General features: G+C 41.7%; 1 protein-coding gene across 1 annotated transcript in view; it reads left to right on the top strand.

Annotated features, from left to right (window-relative positions):
• Positions 1-22149, top strand: part of LOC126094512 (casein kinase I) — a gene marked incomplete in the record, with an annotated part of 305729 nt that overhangs the window by 199615 nt on the left and 83965 nt on the right. Inside the window, 1 exon segment of the mRNA XM_049908923.1 lies at positions 19064-19133. Coding sequence (XP_049764880.1) covers positions 19064-19133 — 70 coding nt within the window.

The following is a 22149-nucleotide window of genomic DNA, read 5'->3' as shown; positions in this document are numbered from 1 at the left end:
TGTATCGCAGTGGGACAAATTTGTTAACAGTTACGCCAATTACTTTTGCAATAATAAAGTTTTTTTCCCTGCCTCTCTCGTTTCCGTTTGACTGCCCCTTATACAATTTTACTGTAACAGAAGAGGGTATTTTGTTAAAACTGTTGAGTCTCTCTCAATCTTTGACATTACTACAGCACAACTGTTAAGTTGCATCTCGTGTAAAAATGTTAGAAACCTCTTCAGTGTAGCAATAACGGGACTGTAAAAATCAGGTCCCTTACAACAAGAACTTTTCGAGTAGACATGGTAGAGGAGCGTTCAGTAAGGAAGGCAATAATTTTTTTCTGAAAGCAGGTTGTTTTTATTCAGGATTTCAGTACAAATATTATATACACTGAAGCACAAAAGAAACTGGTATACACATGCATATTCAAATACAGAGATATGTAAACAGGCAGCATACGGCGCTGCGTTCGGTAACTCCCATATAAAACAAGTGTCTTGCGCAGTTGTTAGATAGGTTATTGCTACTACAATGACTGGTTATGAAAATTAAAGTGAGTTTGAATGTGGTGTTATAGTCGGCGCACGAGCGATGGGACACAGCATCTCCGAGGTAGCGATGAAGTGGGAATTTTCCTTTACAACCATTTCACAAGTGTACCGTCAATATCAGGAATCCAGTAAAACAATCTTAGACATCACTGCGGCCGGAAAAAGATCCTGCAAGAACGGGACCAAAGACGACGGAGGAGAATTGTTCAACGTGACAGAACTGCAACCCTTCCGTAAATTGCTGCGGATTTCAATGCTGGACATCAACTAGTGTCAGCGTGCGAACCATTCAACGAATCATCATCGATATAGGCTTTCAGAGCCAAAGACCCACTTGTGTACCCTTGATGACTGCACGACACAAAGCCTTACGCTCGCCGGGGTCCGTCAACGCCGGCATTGGACTGTTGACTGGAAACATGTTGCCTGGTGTGGCGAGGGTCGTTTCAAATTGTATCGAGCGGATGGACGTGAACAGATATGGAAACCACCTCATGAATTCATGGTCCCTGCTTGTCAGCAGGGGACTGTTCAAATTGGTGGAGACTCTGTAATGGTGTGTGGCGTGTGCAGACGGAGTGATTTGGGACCCCCTGATACGTCTAGATACGACTCTGACAGGTGACACATACTTAAGCATCCTGTCTGATCACCTGCATCCATTCATGTCCATTGTGCATTCCAATGGACTTGGGCAATTCCAGCAACACAATTCCACACCACACGTCCAGAATTGCTACAGAGTGGCTCCAGGAACACTCTTCAGAGTTTAAACACTGGCTGTTGATACACTTTCCGGGATGTGAGGTCGTGGTCCAAGAACTTTTCTGCTCCTAACGTTTCGTCCAAGACTGCGCTGGACTTCCTCAGAGTCAGTCAGTCGGCAAGACTCAGCGGAGCAGCGCCTCTGAGGAAGTCCAGCGCAGTCCTGGACGAAACGTTAGGAGCAGAAAAGTTCTTGGACCACGACCTCACATCCCGGAAAGTATATCAACAGCCATGTCACCCGGTCGTGAAAGCCTTCATTCTACAATCAGTTTAAACACTTCTGCTGGGCACCAGACTCACCAGACATGAACATTATTGAACATACCTTGGATGCCTTGCAACGTGCTGTTCAGAAGAGATCTCCACCCCGTCGTACTTTTTTTGGGCAGCCCTGCAGGATTCATGGTGTCAGTTCCCTCTAGCACTACTTCAGACATAAGTCGAGTCCATGCCACGTCGTGTTATGGTACTTCTGCGTGATCGCAAGCGCCCTGCACGATATTAGGTAGTTTTACCAGGTTATTTGGCTCTTAATGTATTATTCCTCACGCTTTTGACTACAAAACTATGTTTTCAAAATAACCTCTGTACAGTGTGACGACCGTACGATACCTTGCTGGGACAGCTGGTATGTCTGCGTGGTACCGCTATGCTGGTCGACTTCAGAGCCAGCTGCATCAATAACCTCCCCATCATGCACGTACTGCCTTCCTCGTAAGTGATCCTATGTTGGGCCAAACAGATTGCGGCGGCGCGGCTACGTTCGTCCATTACCTGCACCCATCTGTGAACTCGATGCAGCAGATCGCAGGTACCGAAGTCGAGCAGAAACCTACCGTACTGCAACTCGCACCAGGCTGCATACAACGTAACTATTCTAAGAATCGGAAAAAGGTCTCAATTTTGAATGAAAGGTGGAAATACTGGCAAAATTTCAGTATATTCTGAACCTTGAGATGTACACATTCACTGCCAAGCCCGTGCCGGTCTCAACACAGTCATGCACAAACCCTTTCATTCAAATTAGCAAGTTTAGGGTAACGTATTTCCTGAAATCTGAACAGCTACTAAGCACGCATTGTTCTTAAGTGAAAATGCTCACCATAACATTATGTTTATCGGTATCTGATGCACTCATGTTTTTAGTCACCGATCTGCTCAATATGTCACGCTGGATTACGGTCTTTTCTCATACTCATAATTACTTTAAAAATCCGTACTTTCTAAAAAACACACTGGAATAAATGTGCCTTCATTTTAAAACACTTTGAAGTATGTAGCACGACTAAAACCGGCAAATTATAACTTTTTTCGGAGCTCATCCGACACACGACCGTACTATTGAAAGGCTGTGCTCCGATTCCCTTAGACTGCTGTAAGCATTCTATATGTACAAGTGAAAAGACACGCGAAGCATATTCCGTTGTGGTTGGTCAGTTTTCTTTAAGGCCAATAGAAAAACTAGCATTTGTAGACTTACAGAAAGCTTTTGACAATTTGTACAGAAACCAGATGGCAGTTATAAGAGTCTAGGGGCATGAAAGGGAAGCAGCGGTTGGGAAGGGAGTGAGACAGGGTTGTAGCCTCTCCCCGATGCTATTCAATCTGTATATTGAGCAAGCAGTAAAGGAAACAAAAGAAAAATTCGGAGTAGGTATTAAAATCCATGGAGAAGAAATAAAAACGTTAAGGTTCGCCGATGACATTGTAATTCTGTCAGAGGCAGCAAAGGACTTGGAAGAGCAGTTGAATGGAATGGACAGTGTCTTGAAAGGAAGATATAAGATGAACATCAACAAAAGCAAAACTAGGATAATGGAATGCAGTCAAATTAAGTTGGGTGATGCTGAAGGAATTAGATTAGGAAATGAGGCACTTAAAGTAGTAAAGGAGTTTTGTTATTTGGGGAGCAAAATAACTGATGATGGTCGAAGTAGAGAGGATATAAAATGTAGACTGGCAATGGCAAGGAAAGCGTTTCTGAATAAGAGAAATTTGTTAACATAGAGTATAGATTTAAGTGTCAGGAAGTCGTTTCTGAAAGTATTTGTATGGAGTGTAGCCATTTATGGAAGTGAAACATGGACGATAAATAGTTTGGACAAGAAGAGAATAGAAGCTTTCGAAATGTGGTGCTACAGAAGAATGCTGAAGATTAGATGGATAGATCACATAACTAATGAGGAAGTATTGAATAGGATTGAGGAGAAGAGAAGTTTGTGGCACAACTTGACTAGAAGAAGGGATCGGTTGGTAGGACATGTTCTGAGGCATCAAGGGATCACCAATTTAGTATTGGAGGGCAGCGTGAAGGGTAAAAATCGTAGAGGGAGACCAATAGATGAATACACTAAGCAGATTCAGAAGGATGTAGGTTGCAGTAAGTACTGGGAGATGAAGAAGCTGGCACGGGATAGGGTAGCATGGAGAGCTGCATCAAACCAGTATCATGTGAATACAACAACAACAACTACTACTAGACTGAAAGCGCTTCAGACCATCTGTCATTGTGGAAGCATGAGTCATTTTCCCGATACACAGGCTCTAGACAGGAGCGATGCAAAGCGCCACGCCTCTAGATGGAACTGAGGTGGTGTGAGACCTGGGCTGTAAGGTGGATGACGAAGCAGAGTCCACTGAAGTTCTGTGAATTGCTCTTGGGTGCACAGACTTGTCTGCAATGCTGCTTTGTCATGGAGAAGTAGTTCGTTTGCGCTTTTGTGCCAACAAACAGGATAGCTCAATATACTTCATAATTGATCTTTGCACCGTCAGGGAGGACAGGTTTGCGCGACCTTGTTGCAATGATGACAGACGCCTCGCCCAACGACTCAGTGCTTTTGTTGACTGCCAGGTCTCCGTAGCAATAGCCTGTGAATATCTGCGATGCTGTGGTTTCCCGCCAGAAGAAACTCAGTGAAAGCTCTCTGGTTGCAACGCACCTCCGTTACGACATCGTTTTGAAGTCTTCGTGTAGCGCCACCACCTGTTGAAACTTCATGAAACTATAGGGACTGAAGTGAGAATTTTGCACGACGTCCCACAGCAAATTCCAGTCGAAATTGGCAGAGAAGAAAGTGTTGCATTACTTACGAAACGCCCCTCGTATGTAGCCTTGTGCGAGGATAGCTATTCGGTTAACTCAAGATACCGTTCTTGTACATGCTCCTGCCCAGAGGTTAAAGTCTCCAGTTGCTCCTTGAGAGTTATATCTTGACTGACACTTTATCTAGATTACTGAACTTGTAAGTCATTCTAGTTGTAATTTCTACTTTAGTAATCTTAACTGCCTATTTGTATTCAACATGATTGATGAAGTTTAACACAGTCTAAAGGGATCGACAGTAATTTATTGACTTTTTAAATTTAACACACTAGAATATACAAATAAATATAACTACGCACGTAATTGTCGTCTGGTGGTGATGGTGGTGGTGCATCATACACACTGTGTAACGAAACACAACGTTCACCAAAATTAGTGACGGGCTTCCTCTGAAGTGTTCCGACATGCAAGCTTTGAAAGCCCATGCCTTACGAGGTGCATTCAAGTTCTAAGGCCTCCGATTTTTTTTCTCCGGACTGGAGAGAGATAGAAACATGCGCATTGTTTTAAAATGAGGCCGCGTTCATTGTCAATACGTCCCAGAGATGGCAGCACCGTACGGCAGATGGAATTTTACCGCCAGCGGCGAGAATGAGAACTGTTTTAAATACTTAAAATGGCGACGTTTTCCTTACTTGAACAGCGTGCAATCATTCGTTTTCTGAATTTGCGTGGTGTGAAACCAGTTGAAATTCATCGACAGTTGAAGGAGACATGTGGTGATGGAGTTATGGATGTGTCGAAAGTACGTTCGTGGGTGCGACAGTTTAATGAAAGCAGAACATTGTGTGACAACAAACCGAAACAACCTCGGGCTCACACAAGCCCGTCTGACGACATGATCGAGAAAGTGGAGAGAATTGTTTTGGGGGATCGTCGAATGACTGTTGAACAGATCGCCTCCAGAGTTGGTATTTCTGTGGGTTCTGTGCACAAAATCCTGCATGACGACCTGAAAATGCGAAAAGTGTCATCCGGGTGGGTGCCACAAATGCTGACGGACGACCACATGGCTGCCCGTGTGGCATGTTGCCAAGCAATGTTGACGCTCAACGGCAGCCTGAATGGGACTTTCTTTTCGTCGGTTGTGACAATGGATGAAACATGGATGCCATTTTTCAATCCAGAAACAAAGCGCCAGTCAGCTCAATGGAAGCACACAGATTCACCGCCACCAAAAAAATTTCGGGTAACCGCCAGTGCTGAAAAAATGATGGTGTCCATGTTCTGGGACAGCGAGGGCGTAATCCTTACCCATTGCGTTCCAAAGGGCACTATGGTAACAGGTGCATCGTACGAAAATGTTTTGAAGAACAAATTCCTTCCTGCACTGCAACAAAAACGTCCGGGAAGGGCTGGGGCTGCGCGTGTGCTGTTTCACCAAGAAAACGCACCCGCACATCGAGCTAACGTTACGCAACAGTTTCTTCGTGATAACAACTTTGAAGTGATTCCTCATGCTCCCTACTCACCTGACCTGGCTGCTAGTGACTTTTGGCGTTTTCCAACAACGAAAGACACTCTTCGTGGCCGCACATTCACCAGCCGTGCTGCTATTGCCTCAGCTATTTTCCAGTGGTCAAAACAGACTCCTAAAGCAGCCTTCGCCGCTGCCATGGAATCATGGCGTCAGTGTTGTGAAAAATGTGTACGTCTGCAGGGCGATTACGTCGAGAAGTAACGCCAGTTTTATCGATTTCGGGTGAGTAGTTAATTAGAAAAAAAATCGGAGGCCTTAGAACTTGAATGCACCTCGTACGTTGCCAAAAAATTCATACTTCATACCATACTCCCATCTGAGACGCTCGTCCACAGCGCACTGAATGGCTGAACTAGCACACATTAAGTTTCAGATTGTAGATTTTTGTGAGTAAAAGCACTGTCATATTCTCATTGTTGTATATTTTCACTGTTCTTGTGTAGTCCCCAGCAAATATTTTATGGAAATCCAATGACACCGTTGCTGTTGAGAGTTGAATATTTTAAAAAATAACCACTACTTTCAAGTTTCGGTCTGATGCCTTGCATGTAGCGTTACTCGCATTTAGCTTGTACATTACAGAGAGTAACAGCACACACGTATGTGTACTACACCGTGGTAGTGGCTCACCCAGTGCATTCACAGTCTCATAGCACCAGTTTCATGTCACTAAATTGTGAATTTTCAATAATTACCAATACGTTGAATCCTCAATCTGCTGACTTGGCGTATGGCATGTCTGCTGTCACTCGCTTCCAGCTTGTACGTTGCAGTGAAAAACAACACGTTCATTTCAGAATTCGGGTGACTCGACGATCGGTGCAGACGTTCTTTGTAGTGGAAACTCGAACTCCGGAAACAATTGTGTGTCCTCCTCTGATATATCGGACATGCATAATTCGTAGCCGTACTGCGTAATGGAATGTCTCTGCAGGCGGAATTGATTCTTGTTGCTTCTCATATGTATCGAGCACTGTATCAGCTGTGTCAGGGAGATGATATGATGAGGGAGAAGAGAATGAGATAAGCGTGAGAACACAAACGTACATTCATAATCAATTGTGCGAGTCTGTTTCTCTGTCAAGAAGTGCCACATCTCTTGATTACGCTTCATGATGATCAACCTTTCACTATGGTGTATTGAACACGTCTGCCGACCTCGCCTGACAATTTGGCTGTGTGGAAGCATGGTGGGAGGTAAGCGATTGCAGTGCCATGGATATTGGAATATCTATTTTGCACTGTGTCCGTATCGGTAAGTCTGCCATCTTGGATTCTGACGTCATTGATGGAGGGTCCCTGTATTGCTCGCCTGTTGCTGCTACCTATGCCGAGCCGCTATGAAATATGTTTCATTCATTTTTAAGAAAACTATCCTGTGAAAAAATTGATTTTTTTGTGCATCTTAGCGTCTGATACTTTCACTCGATAAAGAACTGAATTTCTTTGTCATTCGCCATAGTTGCCGTTCTGCATCAAATTACGCAAAGCATATCACGAAATTTTAAATTTGGAAATTTGTGTTAAGGTCTTAAGGGACCAAACTGCTTAGGTCATCGGTCCCTAAGCTTACGCACTTCTTAATCTAACTTAAACTAACTTAACGCTAAGAACGACACAACACACACCCAACACAAACTCGAACCTCCGACGGAGGAAACCACGCGGACCGTGACAAGACGCCCCAGATCGCGCGGCTAACGAAATTTTAAAATAGTTTGCAGAGGTGAAAACGCATTGGGTAGAATTTTGTTCATACTTTACTGTGCATGGAACGTTGATGAGCAATAGAAAATTTATTTAAAACTGAGAGCAGAACTATCTCGTTTCGTTTTCGAGACATTGGTTTTTATATCTGGCAGATTGACGCGCGAGTCGTGGCCTGTTCTATCCCTGTGTATCGGGAATCATGCGGTCATAACAATCGTCGTATTTCATAAACAATTAAAGATATCGGAACGAGGTTTATTTGTAAATGATAGCGTACAGAGTAGCATGTATTGTGTATGATAAATACCGCAGCAGTGAGAGGGTTGGCGGATACGTTTCGTAAACGCATCAGAGCATAGCGGGTTCACTCAAAGGGTTAAGGTCAGTCATCTGGGTTATAGTTTTGAGGAATTTGTCACAGTTTCACTATAACATAGAGGTATTTTGTTAAAATTTTTCTGAAATATACGGTGTTTGGCTGTAGCATTGGGGATACAGGTCTTTTCTTGAGTTGTCTACGTAAACCTATGGTGTATCATTGGAGTTACGTGGGGATCGCATTCTTGAAACAAAAAGTCTATGGATACACCTTACTTAATGCTGGTCCCTACTTTGCACACGAGGTTGGGTTCTTCCTACACATTGGCCAGAGGAGGGGCTGAAGATAACGCAATAAAACGCTGAAACTGATCTCATAAACAAATCATATTCAAACTATAGATGGCTAAACGTGGTTTTAATTTTACATTTTGTATTGAGCAGCCTAAGTCTTCTAACAATCTTGTTCAAAGACGGATTTACACAGATGATGTGAAAGGCTATTACAGTAGTGTCTCGTTGAGTGTTTTTAGATTGCATTCTGTAGCACCACTGGAGTGCTGTACGGAACCCTAGATCCTCCATAAGGTGGAAATAACTTTGCTTTCAGGTAATTTCAGCTATCGTACAATTTCGAAATATATCATCGTTTGCGGGCCTGTATGTCAACTTTTTGCTAAAATTGTTCCCCCCGTATCTGCCATTATGCCACATATTTTATTCTCTTCGCTTAAATAACCAGTCGACTCCAAAAAGTAGTTCTGAAATACATTTAGTGTTCCAATTAGCGCGCGCGCGCGCCTCCCTCCCCCCCCCCCCCCCCCCCCCCCACCACACACACACACACACACACACACACACACACACACACAGGCGCGAAAATTTCATACTTTGCGCCATTTGCGATTTAATTAGCGTTGAAGTTAGGCACCTGATCGTAGGCGCGCGCATTTAAGCAGCCTGCCAGAGACAGTGTCGCCAAACGTGTTCGTCGTTTGGTTTCCTCTAACCGAGCAAGTGTAGCTTTTACTCACCTAGCTTAAATTTATCAGTTCGGAAAAGGCACATTTTAATTAGTAATCAGGGTTTCAACAAGTGGTAACTCACAGGTCCACAGATTTCTACGCACTACAGCTTCTTAGCGCGTGCAAGTGTTTGAATTCGCGCGCGCAATGACCTAATTAACTTACGTCAATGCTAATTAAATCGGAAATGGCGCAGCGTATCTAATTTTTTCTTAACAATTATTTATCAGCATAACCTATCCTGCGACACCCATACAAGCAGTTGAGACAATTTCTGACCGCCCTGTATATACACATGGTAGAAGTTAAGTGACATTATGGCGAATCGTATTTGGAAGGATGCCCCATTTTTGCATGTTTGCCTTGAATGGGGGGCACCCATCCTAAGACTATTGAGCAATCTCCAAAATCTTTTAGTCGCGCTAGTGTTCTGCTTTTGCAGTGATATCCGGCAGCAGCTTACTCTTCCATCAGGTAATGCGATGGGGTCTACCACTGTTCTCTCCACTGCTTGAGTCGTAGCGAAGAAGCTCTTTGTAGCTTTCAGTTGACAGACTACAGCTCGATGATCATACAATGGATGATGGGGGTTATTGATCAGTGTCGCCTCCTATGCATTGGCAGCAACTGTCCTTTTGACAGTGGAGAGAGCTATTCCAACAATCTGGTAGTTTGTGAACTGGAAATGGCTTCATACATCCCAACAAGGTTCTGATAGTCTCACTAAATGCAGTACCAACCTGCTTGTTGTGAGCAAATCCACTCCATACAGGTGGGGAACACTCTGCAGCTGACACACACAAAGCAAGAGCAGAAGTTGTCAGAACATGAGGACTAGGTTTCCAGGTATACTGCCAATGAATCCCTTTCATATTCCCACTAATTGGTGCACCCATATATATGTAACAGATGGTTTATTCCAGTTGAAAGTCCTTGATACAGTACTTATAAAACACGTTTTCGTGTTTTTGAAATGCACAGATCTACATTTCTATTCATTTAAAGCAATCTTTGCATGACATTGAATTGTATCGAGATGTGATTGATAATTTGTGTAGTGTTCTATAGAGAGTGGTTCATTATAGATAACTGCATCATCTGCGAAAAGTCTGAGGCTATTACTAGGTTATTAATAAACAATGATCCCAGCACAGAACATACTGAATCCCTGATAACCCAGATGGTGGTCATTTCTTAATAAGCACTTGTTTAGTACGGAATTAAATGCTTTATGGAAGACAAGAAATGTTGCACCCACATAATTGTCTTAATCCATGCCTTTCCTCAAGTAATGTGAAAAAAGTGCTTGTGGGGTTTTGTCATGGAGGACACAATTTTGTTAGAGATAGCTTATTATGTTTGAGCTGCGAGTATCTTCTAGAATGATACAACAGTTTGGTGACAGATATTGGACGATAGTTAATGATCGTCCTGCTAGCGTTCTTGCAGACAGTTGTGGCCTGTTGATTCTTCCAACTACTGAACTTCTTCCAACTACTGAACACAGATTTTTGTTAGAGTTGTCTATGTTATGTAATGGTTAGAATGAGGGCTAATTTGACCGCAAATTCTGTGCAGAATCTGATATGGATTCCCTCGAGTCTTACCACTTTCTTCAATTTAAGCAGTTAAAACAATTTTGCGTCTTGAATTCCCCTTGTAAAGGAACATTTGAAAACCGAATTTGGGGTTTCTGGTTTAGCTTTCCTACCATCAGTTTTAGTTGCTGTCTGGACAGTAACTTTTGGTGCCCCTGGCAGCCTTTACGTATGACCAGAATTTGTTTATCTCTATATGTCTGTCTTTTCAGAGGTGTTTGCAGGAGTTGACAGATGATGGTTGTAGGTATTGCTATAGCAAGCAGAAGTCTATTTATGTCAGTATTGTTGGCCCCCGGTTTGATCAGAACCGAGGTGGAATCTTCCCACATGCCATTCAGGGGCCTGAAGACGGCGTAGTAAGTCGCCGAAACTGATGTTTTCCACAACATAGCATCCTATCACACAAACTTTTTTTCCAAGTCACACAGTGGCTCCGATAAACATGTACCTTAATGTAAGGAGGCATGACTTTGGTGCTCCACAGCAACGGCACATGCCAGAATTTGATGAAGATGTACTGCATCACATTGAAGAGAACATGTCAACGAGTCCTCAAACAGTTGCATGCGCAATGGATGTTAGACACAGTATCAGCTGGGATGTTATGTGTGAGCAACAATTACATTCATACCACTTACAAAGGGTACACACCGTGGATCCAGTTGATTTTCTGCAACGCATTGCTTACTGCATATGGTTTCCGCGCTGCTGCACGCGTTTTCACATTGAGTTCTGTTCACAGAAGAATTTAAGTCCACTAGGGACTGTTCTAAATTTGCAAAACAGCCGTGTTTTGACAGACAAAAATCTTCGTGCCACGCATGTTCATGAATTTCAGAACTGGTTTGGTATTAACATGTTGGCAGTTGTTTTGGGTGGTCATGTGATTGGGCCGTACCTTCTTCAATTCACACTAACTGGTCCTGCATACTTGATGCTCCTAGAAAATGTATTGGGCCTGATTCTGAAGCTGGACCACTGAATATCCATCAGGGAATGTGGTTTCAGCATGATGGTGTACCACTTCACTTCTCATGTGCGGTTCGGAGAAATCATCACAGATAAAAGTGGTCCAAGATGGATAGCCCGATGTGGTCCAACAGCATGGTTGCCACAGTTGCGGATTTATCTCCTGTGGATTACTACTTGTGTGGTTGTATGTAAAGTTTAATTTACAAGACACTCCTGTACATACAGAGGAACATGCGTTCTGAGTGGTGCACTAGAATTTGAAGAGATGCCGGGTGCGATGGACAATGTGTACCAGAACATGCGTCGTAAGTGAAATGTCTCTAATAACATTTGTAGTCATCACATCGAGCAGCTGTTGTAATCCATCAGTACAGTTATGTACAGACAATGTGCTGAATTCATTTTTGTTTTGGAGTAATGTAAACATGTCATGTTTAAGTGTTCATACAAACAAACATACTTAAGTGATAAATGGATATTTCATTATGTTTCCTTTCAAATTGTTACTTAATAATTGTACTACTCCTTGCATAATTCAATTTCTTGAGCAGAAGTGGGTGAGTTACACATCTGAATTGAATTGTTAAGTTTCCAGACATAGGCTCCTGTTCAAAATATTATGTGCTCACTCCCCTCTAAAGATTATGGAATTTTCGAACACTCTGTATAGCACTGTGTTATTGTGCAGTATTCACTGCTTGTTTAGAAATTCCTTGACAGAGACTATACAATGCTTTATCATTTAAATGTTAAATGCTGCTAATAATTGGTCACTGTGTGTGTGTGTGTGTGTGTGTGTGTGTGTGTGTGTGTGTGTGTGTGTGTGTGTCCGTCCGTCCGTCCGTCCGTCCTTTTTCTCATTGAAATGCCAAGCAATGTCACTCTTCCATTGATTTCTTATCACAAAGCCAATGGTTATATTTTCATCACTACACAAATACCACACACTTATTGTACCTGGAAAGATCCAGCACCTTCTTTAATAAGTGACAATTAATCTAGTGTCCTAAATGCATGTGCGATTTGAACAGCAAAACTAACTTATGTTAATTATATCACATCCTGACATTGCAACATTGTTCATCAGTGTGGATGGGAAGATATAACCATGTCACTGACACGAAACTGTTGATCACGGAAGCTTAGTGTGAGATATAGATAATGCATTGTATGTTAGGAAAAGGAAAATCTTTGCTTCTGTGCTCCGAAAAGAGTCTGGACGTTTGATGAGAGTGTGGAGAGAGGCTACAGTGGGTGAGTAGCAAGTGAAGTCAACTATGGGACAACATTGGACATTACAAACAGATACTGTGAACTGACAATGGCTAAGACATGTATGTGGAGGAAATTATTTTTTTGTACCAGCAGATCTGGTATTAAGATTTTATATGGAGTAAGCCAAATGAAGAATTGCAAAACAAAATTCTTACGACCACAGTAAGGTCCAACAAGGATAGTGTACTTTTACTAGGAGCATGTCTCCTAATCTGGTAAGATTGTACTAAAATTTATTGATGACATTGTGTCTACTGACAATTGCTCCACTGTTGAAACAGTGTTTGGAGGGGGGGAGGGGGCGAGCTTAATGTGGGTAAGTCACTGACTGGCATATCTTGAGATAGATGATCTGGAAAAAAATACAGCATTGGGGACATTGTTCAGCGTTTTTACCAGCAGCTGTTAGTGTCATATTACAAAAACATGACTCGTCACAATTACATTTGCTCAAACATTAGGGCCATTTGGTAATGATACAAGGGCACATTATTCTAGCTACTTTGGGAAAATATTAGAATAGTGTTGTTCATTCTCTTATCTTCTCATTAAATTGAACCACAATATTCATTGTAATTTCAAACATCATGAAGATTATGTAGTGACCGTTTACCTAGGTGAATGGGTAGTGCAGAAGCGCACCCAGGTTCGATTCCTGGTACCTCCTCAGATTTTCTCTACAGTAGGGAGATCTGGTACGGTGTTCACTCAGTCCTTGTGAGGCCAGATAAATAGTAAATTGGATAAAGGAGCAGTGGCATCACCAGCTTGAATGGATCATTGTGTGATGATGAAGTGTCCCATGATCATAGATTACTACACGTTCTGCCATGTAGGCAACAGTGGGCCAGTCAGAACAGGTCAGAAGAGTAATCTGTGAGTGACATTTTATATATGTGGTTGTCGAGTTGAAGATGACTGTCTGACAAAAACAAATAACAGTAACAAAAGTGAGAACAAACCTATTCCAAATGAAGTCTCCTGAAAGCAGTGTGACATACTGGAATGTTTTGTAAGTGTGGTAATAAGAGAATTAGTCATGCTTCAGTGTGATGTTCATTGGACTTTCCATTACCCGAACGTGTCTTATGCAGGAAAACTAAGCAATGAATCCATCCCTCTGCCCCTCCCACCTCCACCCCCTCTGTCCAAACAGGTCTCGGAAGTCCCATTGGTACCGACCGACTGCTGTGACATTATCAGCCGAACAGTGTTACTGGATGTGGTCAGCTCACTGCTTTCCCGACTGTTTTCAGTTTCCATGACCAGAACCATTACTTCTCGATCAAGTAGCTCGTCAGGTGGCCTCACAATGGTTGAGTGCATCCTGCTTGCCAACATCTGACCCAAATGGTCACCCATCCAAATGCTAGCTAAACCTGGCAGCACTTAATTTCAGTGATCTGATGGGAACTAGTGTTATCGCTGTGGTAAGGATGTTAGCAGCGAATGCATGGTCTCTTGTAAACTGAAAAGCCATTTGAATAGCGAACATGGATACTTAAGTATTTCTGTAAAAGCAAGTAGCCACTTATAAAACTACCGAAATAATAGCAAAACAAATTCAACCCCACATAATTGCAGAAGACTTAATTTTTCCTGCATCATAAGAAATGGTGAAATTGATGTTAGGTGATGATGCTGAGAAGGCAATATCTTTGGTTCCACTGTCAAATTACACTTGTTTCCCATCAGATTGATGACATGTCTTCAGATATCCAGTGTATTGTCTGTGAAAAACTGAGAAATGGTCATGTTTTTCACTACAGCTCAACGAGTCAACTGATATAAGTAAGAAATCTTGATTACTGAAATACGTTAGATTTTTGATGAAGATTCAGTTATTGAAAAATTCCTTTCTTGTGCTGAACTGTCCTCAGTCAGTCATCAACATAGTAAATTTTGTTAAGTCTAGGGCTCTTACAATAAGACTTCTCAAACAATTGTGTCAATTGAGTGGGATCTGAACATGACACTTTCATGCATACTGAAATTTGCTGGTTATCAATAGGTAGAGCCTTGGAAAGACTTTTTGAATTGAGGGAAGGGCTATTAAATATGTTCAGCATTAAAAAGCCAGACTTCACCACTCAGTTAAATGATGAGGAGTGGTGTGCAAAGGTAGCCTATTTGGCAGACGTTTTCCACCATTTAAATTACCTGAATGAGGGTATGCAAGGAGAAGAAGAAAATGTGCTGATGTCAAGTGATAAACTCGCCAGGTTCTTAAATAAAACTTAAAATATGGAAATCATACACGGAAGGAAAAATCTTAAATAGTTTCTCTTACTTTCAAGGTAGATCCACATGGTGACATAACCTACAAACTCATTTTAAATCAGCTCTTGGTTCTTGAGAATAACAGGGCACAATATTTTCCCTCCGTCACTGTGAACTGGTTGTGCAGTCCGTGTGCTGTCTCCAGAATCCACCACTGATAGATTGAACACTTCAACTGAAATGTGATGTTATCAAGTTTTGGATGCTAGTGAAGAAACAATACCTAGTAAGAGCAGTGAAAGCAGTTAATACCCTGTTGCATTTTTCCACAGCCTGCTTTTGTCAGTTGGGATTTTCTGCTCTAAGCAACATAGAAAACAAAAACAGAAAACACCATAGACCGCTCTTTGAACAGGAAATATCTGTGTGTGTGTGTCTGTCTTAAATTCCAACACAAACTGAGCTTTTGTGTGAGAAGCAACAGCCTCAAGTGTCTCATTGATAACTCTTACTTGTAAGGTGTGAACCAATAAATAACCTGTAACCAAGTTAAAGTTCTACTGGAATATTACTGTATATTCTGTTCATCATTTGTGAAAACAAATATTCTGTGAAATTAGTTCAGTTCCTTTTATTAGCAGTGCTATAAACCTTCAGCCACCTAATTGTGCCATGGCACACCCGCTTAAAACCATTGCGCTGGAGCATTGCGCAACGATGGAAAATCCGAGATGGGATACCAACTAACCAATCTATCCTAATTATCAGACTTCACCCGAAACCAATATTGACCTCTGCCATCTCATATTACTCCTCCACTTAACTGCGATCCACCACACTGCCCCTGAATCATCCCCCGTTTACTTCACAAAATTTACTAACCTCAAACCTTGTCTGACCATCGTTTTCCAAACCCATCAAAGTGCAAACCAACCGGATATCTGCAGGTAAGAACACAATCCACCACCTAAAATCTGGCTTTATCATAATCCTATCTGCTGACAAAAATCACCACCACTGTGGTTGAGAACCACAGGGATTACCTGACTGAGATGCACCACCATCTGTCCGATGTTTCCACCTAAAGGACCTGCCACACTGACCCCACTCCAGAAATCCAGTATGATCACCAACCCTCCACCCCCCTCAAATTCTTAGCTCCATCCCAGAAACTGCCTCCTCAGTAGGCTGTGTGTTTCCTTCCTCACACCCACAACTGTCTGAACTGCTACCATCTACTTCCTTTGTTAAAATATGTAAACATAGTCATTCAGGACACCTCATTGTGGTTGCATATTGTGCGCTCAGAGAGAATCTCCACCCTTGTGGGCCACGATCTTCAGCTGCAACCAACCCTCCTATATAAAAGACACTTAACAATTTGCTTTACTGACACGCCACAGTTCACAGTTCCTGCCCTTCAGTGCCCTGTTAGTCAATTTTAATGCCATCTCCCTCTACACAAACATACCTTAGATTGCCTTCACAATACACTACATATACCTTTGCCCAGCTGACATAAAAGTTACAACCTTCTTCCTGGTTACTATTACCAACTATCTTGTTGCCCACACCTTTGGAGGCATTACCTACAAATAAATATGCAGTGCAGCCATGAGCAACTGTGTGGTCCCATCCTATGCCAACCTATTCATGGGCCATGTAGAGGAGTGCTTCCTATCCAGAATCCCAAACCGTTTGTGTGATTCAGATCCATTGATCATGATTTGGTTTGACAGTGAGGAACCCTAACCACATTCCTCCAAAGCCTCAACATTGTTTCCTCCATTTTCTTCACCTGGTCCTCCTCTGTCCAACAAGCCATATTCCTTGATGTCATGCTCCACCTCGTGGGTGGCTTTGTCTGTACCTCATCCACAATAAACCTTCCAGCAACCAACAATACCTCCATTTTGACAGCTGCTACCATTCCACACCAAGAAGCCTAGTGACCCATAGTTATTGTATCTGCAGTGACAAGCAGACCCTCTCCAAATATATTGAGGGTCTCACTGCTGCCTTCGCAGACTGACATCTTTTATAGTGGTATCCTGCCACCTACTGAACCTGCACAGTATTGTAGTCCATCCCTATCACATCCCTGCTCTCAACACCTTGCCCCATGGCCAATATCTTGGTAACAGCCCTAGATGTAAAACTTGTTTCATACATCCTACCTATACCACCTACTCCACTCCTATCTCAAGTATCTCCTGCACCAGCAAGGGCAGGACCACCTGTGAAAACAGCCACGTGATCTACCAACGTAACTGCAACCACTGTGTTGCATTCTACATGAGCACTAACAAGCTCTATCTTCTAAATGGCCACCACTAAACTATGGTATAGAGACAGCTGGGCCACCTAGTTGCCGAGTATGCTACTGAGAATGGTGTGCTTGACTTCAGTTGCTTCACTGTCTGTGCTATTGGATTCTCCTTACCAACACCAGTTTTCTGAATTGTGCAGGTTGTAACTTTTTCTACAACATATTCTTCTTTCCTACAATGCCCTCTGGCCTTAACCTTCTCTAGTCTCTGTCCCCCAACTGTCTTTACCCCTTCACTGCTCCGTTACATACACCTTCTGTACCCCAAGTGCACCTGCATAGTCCTGCATCTCTCCTCTTCCCTTCGCTACCCTTACAACCCCTTGCGACACAGTGTGTCCATGCAGCATGTCCATGCAGCATCTAGTAGCCCACAATCCTGTCTCTGTACACTCCCATAGGATGTTCCCCACACTTACTCTGCTGTCCCTCTCCTTCCCCATCCCATAACTCTTTCCCACTATCCATCCCAGCAGAGATATCTCTCTCTCTCTCTCTCTCTCTCTCTCTCTCTCTCTCTCTCTCTCTCTCTCTCACACACACACACACACACACACACACACACACACACACACACACACACAGAGAGAGAGAGAGAGAGAGAGAGAGAGAGAGAGAGAGTTGATGAATATTTGCAATATTAAATTTCCAAATTTTATCAGTCATACGACCTATTGACAAGTTCATTTTTGTACGTTGAATAAAATTGTACACATTTTACCTTTTCAGATAAGTAGTGAGTTATCAGTTTTTAAGGATATATTCTACTCCCCCCCCCTCCCCTCCTCTCCTCTTTCTTCTTCTAAACAAGGTCAGATAAATATCCAAATTCAAAACTAATAGGAAATTGAGCCCATGGATTATTGTTTAGTCAAATTATTTTAATCAGTATTATGAAAGTTGGTTCCAGGTTCTGCATCAGCATGCAAATGTTGTATATTACTCAAAAGTGTGTTGTAGAGTGTTTTGTTGGCAGCAAGTGGTTCAGTTATGTACCATAGAAAGACATGTCTTGAGTTTGTTTATATGCTTTCATTTATGTATTATTATTATCGTTATCAACTATATTGCAGTACTTACTGTATTTCATTGGTCTGAACTTTGCTATGTATTTCTTGCTATAGTATCATCACTGTCAAATGTTTCACCTTTGCCAAAAAGAAAATAAGAGATAAGCAGCATGCTGCTAGTTTCTTAAAACAACATACAATGGAGAAATAACAAAGCCAACTAGTTGTTCAATACATTGATCTAAGTTTCGACACCTCTAAGGATAGCTTCAGCAGAATGAAAATTTAAAAGCTGTCTGATGTTTTTCCTTGCAAGGTGTACATACCAAAGACTGGAATGTTTTTAATTTGTGCTTGTCTGGTCTAGACATTTGCTATTGCATTTGTGCAATGTAACTTGAGGCTTTTAAATTTTATATACGGGCACCAAAAGGTAGCCATATTCAAAACTATAAAACAATATACTTAATTTTTCCCTGTCTGTCTTTTATATAGGTTCATTAAGAACTCATATTGCCCATATTGTTTTTCAATCCTTGTTGATGGTATTACGTGCAACCAAATGAAGTTTCTGGATGCTGTAAACAAATGCTATTGTTCTCCATAATCTCTCCCCCCCAAAAAAGAAAGGAAACTGCCCTTGTATTTTTCTCACACTTTTTGTATTAAAGTATCAATTTCTAGAGACCTCATATGTGCTTTGTTGTTACAGGAACCAATGAAGTCAAAAGCACCACAGCTGCATCTGGAATACAGATTCTACAAACTACTTGGATCTCAAGGTAAGCCGTCTTTACTGGCAGCTTTCATTTCCTATGATTGATAATTTGACATCTAATTAAGTGTACACTAATTATAAACAAATAATTGATATGTTCCCAATGAAGTAAAAGAAACCAGATTGACATTTTAAGACCTTTCACTGCAGCTAACCAGAAAGGTTGACCTTTCTTCTTAAAATACTTTATGGATTGTTTAAATATGACATCATAAAACTGACATGTTTACGTAATAATAGGAGTACTTTTGAACAGACATTGGTTGAAACATCGTGTGCAGGTGTAAGCATTGAATAACAGGTCTTTGTTGTAGGTTTATATTTGTGAAAGTAAACAAATATTATTATAGTTATTGTTTCATCCAGGTAGTATGTGTATATATTCTGAAGCTAATTTTTGCAGAAGAATAGTCTGATAAAAAAGAAACGAAACTGTTCACTTTACTAGGGGACTTATTGTCATAGCGTAATAATGTATCATTGGTTTTGAACCTGGAAACATGTTCATAGAATGTGACAAGTGTAATTGAACAACTCACTGATAATGAGAAAATAGTTAACAACAGGTATTTTCTCTCTTGCTCTGCATCAGAAAAAAATGTGCGTGTTGTGTGCCACAAAATATTGAGATTAATACTTCAAATTTGAGCCCATTTAAATCATCATTCATTCCTTACATCACCCAGAACATTTATGCATATAATTTTCCATGAGGATGTGCAGGAAGTCCTCAATGTGTGTGTGTGTGTGTGTGTGTGTGTGTGTGTGTGTGTGTGTGTGTGTGTGTGTCATGTCTGTAGTAAACTGTAAGTTAATTGCCATTGAGTATCTGGATTTTGGCAAAACTTGTGACTGTGTTAGAAAACAGCACAAAGTCAGAAAAGTGTCTTATACTACACAACATTAAATGGTTTCAATGGTTTCATCAGACTTCTTACAGGAAGAAATTTTTCATGTTCTGTATGTTTGTGACATGTTTGTGACATGTTCGTCCAACAGCAAACTGTAAAAGCCCAGTCTGATGACAGTACACCAGGCATTGATCGGATGATGATACTTGATATCGAAACTAGTAGCCAGTACACAAAATAAAAGTATGATTATAGACTAAAGCAAATAATTTTGTTCTGGGGATAGAAAGGCAAGTAGTGAACAAGGATGCTAATTTTATGCATCAGAGTGAGTGGGAGCTGGCTTTCATGTAAGTCATTATCCGGATTGTTTTTCTGCTTGTGTTCATTGTAGTTGTGTGCCTGCCGCTAATCTTCTTAGCATGAAGCCCACTCTACTGCTAATGTGGAAGAAAAATTCAGTGCACTGCAGGAAAGAGTGGAAAAGAAGAATTGTTATAAAAGTTAAAAACTCACATCCATCATCCTTTCATTATTTCCTTGAAATACTGCACAGAGCTGATAAGTGCATTGTGCAAACTTTTCAAGAAACTTCCAACTACAAATCGTATCCACAACAAGATCATTAAATTATGGTTAACAGTACTCGATGGAATACCTTTAGGAATAATGAGGTTGATTTGCTGTTTAAATTAACTGTACATTTTATGTTCAGATATGGGTATCATATGTTACTCCACCACAATTAAAATAATAAATAAATCCATTTTAACTTCTCAGGGCGTAAGCAAAATTATGGACATAAAACTGCTTGTATAACTCTCTACCAGATTTATGTACTCACGCATGTTGTACCTTATTGTTACTTACATTGTGCCTTAAAAAGTAGAGAGAGAAGAAGGAATGCAGCTAAATCTCAGCTGTGGTTTATACCTTGTGTGGCACATCAAACACAGTGCCTTTCTATAACAATCCTTTTTGTCCACCATCTGTGTGTGTGTGTGTGTGTGTGTGTGTGTGTGTGTGTGTGTGTGTATTTGAAATGTTAACAAGCAGTCTATAACTTTTATACTTGTCCAGTGCTGTGAGAACAAGTGGAGTGGACTGTGCAGTATGACATACCTGAAATGGAAATTTTTTAAATCAGATTATGGTTACCATGGCCGTGTGCTCAGTTTCCCCCAGGAAATTTTAAAAGACTGAGTTTCCAAGGTACACACGGGGTTCTGCCTTGTCGGACACTTTTCTCCAGGAAAATGGTGTGCCTCAGGGTTCCATCCTGAGCGTCATCCTCTTTGCTATTGCCATTAACCCTATAATAGACTGTCTCCCACTGGGCATCTCGGGCTCCCTTTTCGTGTATGATTCTGTGATCTATTGCAGTTCTCCATGGACTTGCCTCCTTGAGCAGCATCTTCAGTGATGTCTTGATCATCATTACTCATTGTGCACTGACAATGGCTTTCATTTTTCCACTGACAAAATCAGTTGTATGAATTTCTGGTGGCGTAATTGGTTTCATCCACCGTCTTAACATCTTGGGCCTGTTGCTCCTCCGTTTCTTGAAACTACAAAATTCCTGCGGCTTAGCTAGCTTGATAAGAAACTTTCTTGGTTCTCCCACTGGTCTTATCTGGCCGCCCGCTGCATGCGGTCTCTCAATGTCGTACATGTCCTCATTGGTGCTTCCTGGGGAGCAGATCACACTTCCCTCCGTTTGTACCAGTCCCTTGTCCGTTCAAAACTAGACTATGGGTGTTTCGTTTATGCATCTGCACGTCTGTCCCTGTAACACCATCTGAATACTATTCACCATCATGGCATCAATTTGGTCACAGGTACCTTTTCCACTGGCCCAGTCGAGAGTCTCTATGCAGAAGCTACTGAATTGCTGCTGTCATACCCCCGTGACTTCTCTCATCAGCAGATATGCATGACGTTTGTCTGCCGTACTTGGCCACCCATCTTTTGCCTCCATAGACGAATCCTTTGATTGCTAGTATGAGGCAGGTCCCTCTACTCTGTTACCTCCTGGAGTTCACTTTCGGCTCTTGCTCCAGCAGCTTAACTTCACGCTGCCTGCCACTTTCGTGATGGAATATGAACCCTTCACCATCTTGGCTTTGTGTTGTAGCACTTGTTCACCTTGCCTTTATTTGCTTCCTGAGG

The sequence above is a fragment of the Schistocerca cancellata genome, chromosome 8 (assembly GCF_023864275.1).
Source record: "Schistocerca cancellata isolate TAMUIC-IGC-003103 chromosome 8, iqSchCanc2.1, whole genome shotgun sequence".
NCBI lineage: Eukaryota > Metazoa > Arthropoda > Insecta > Orthoptera > Acrididae > Schistocerca > Schistocerca cancellata.
The sequence above is the reverse complement of the archived record's forward strand: the minus strand, read 5'-3'. Positions and strand labels throughout refer to the sequence as shown.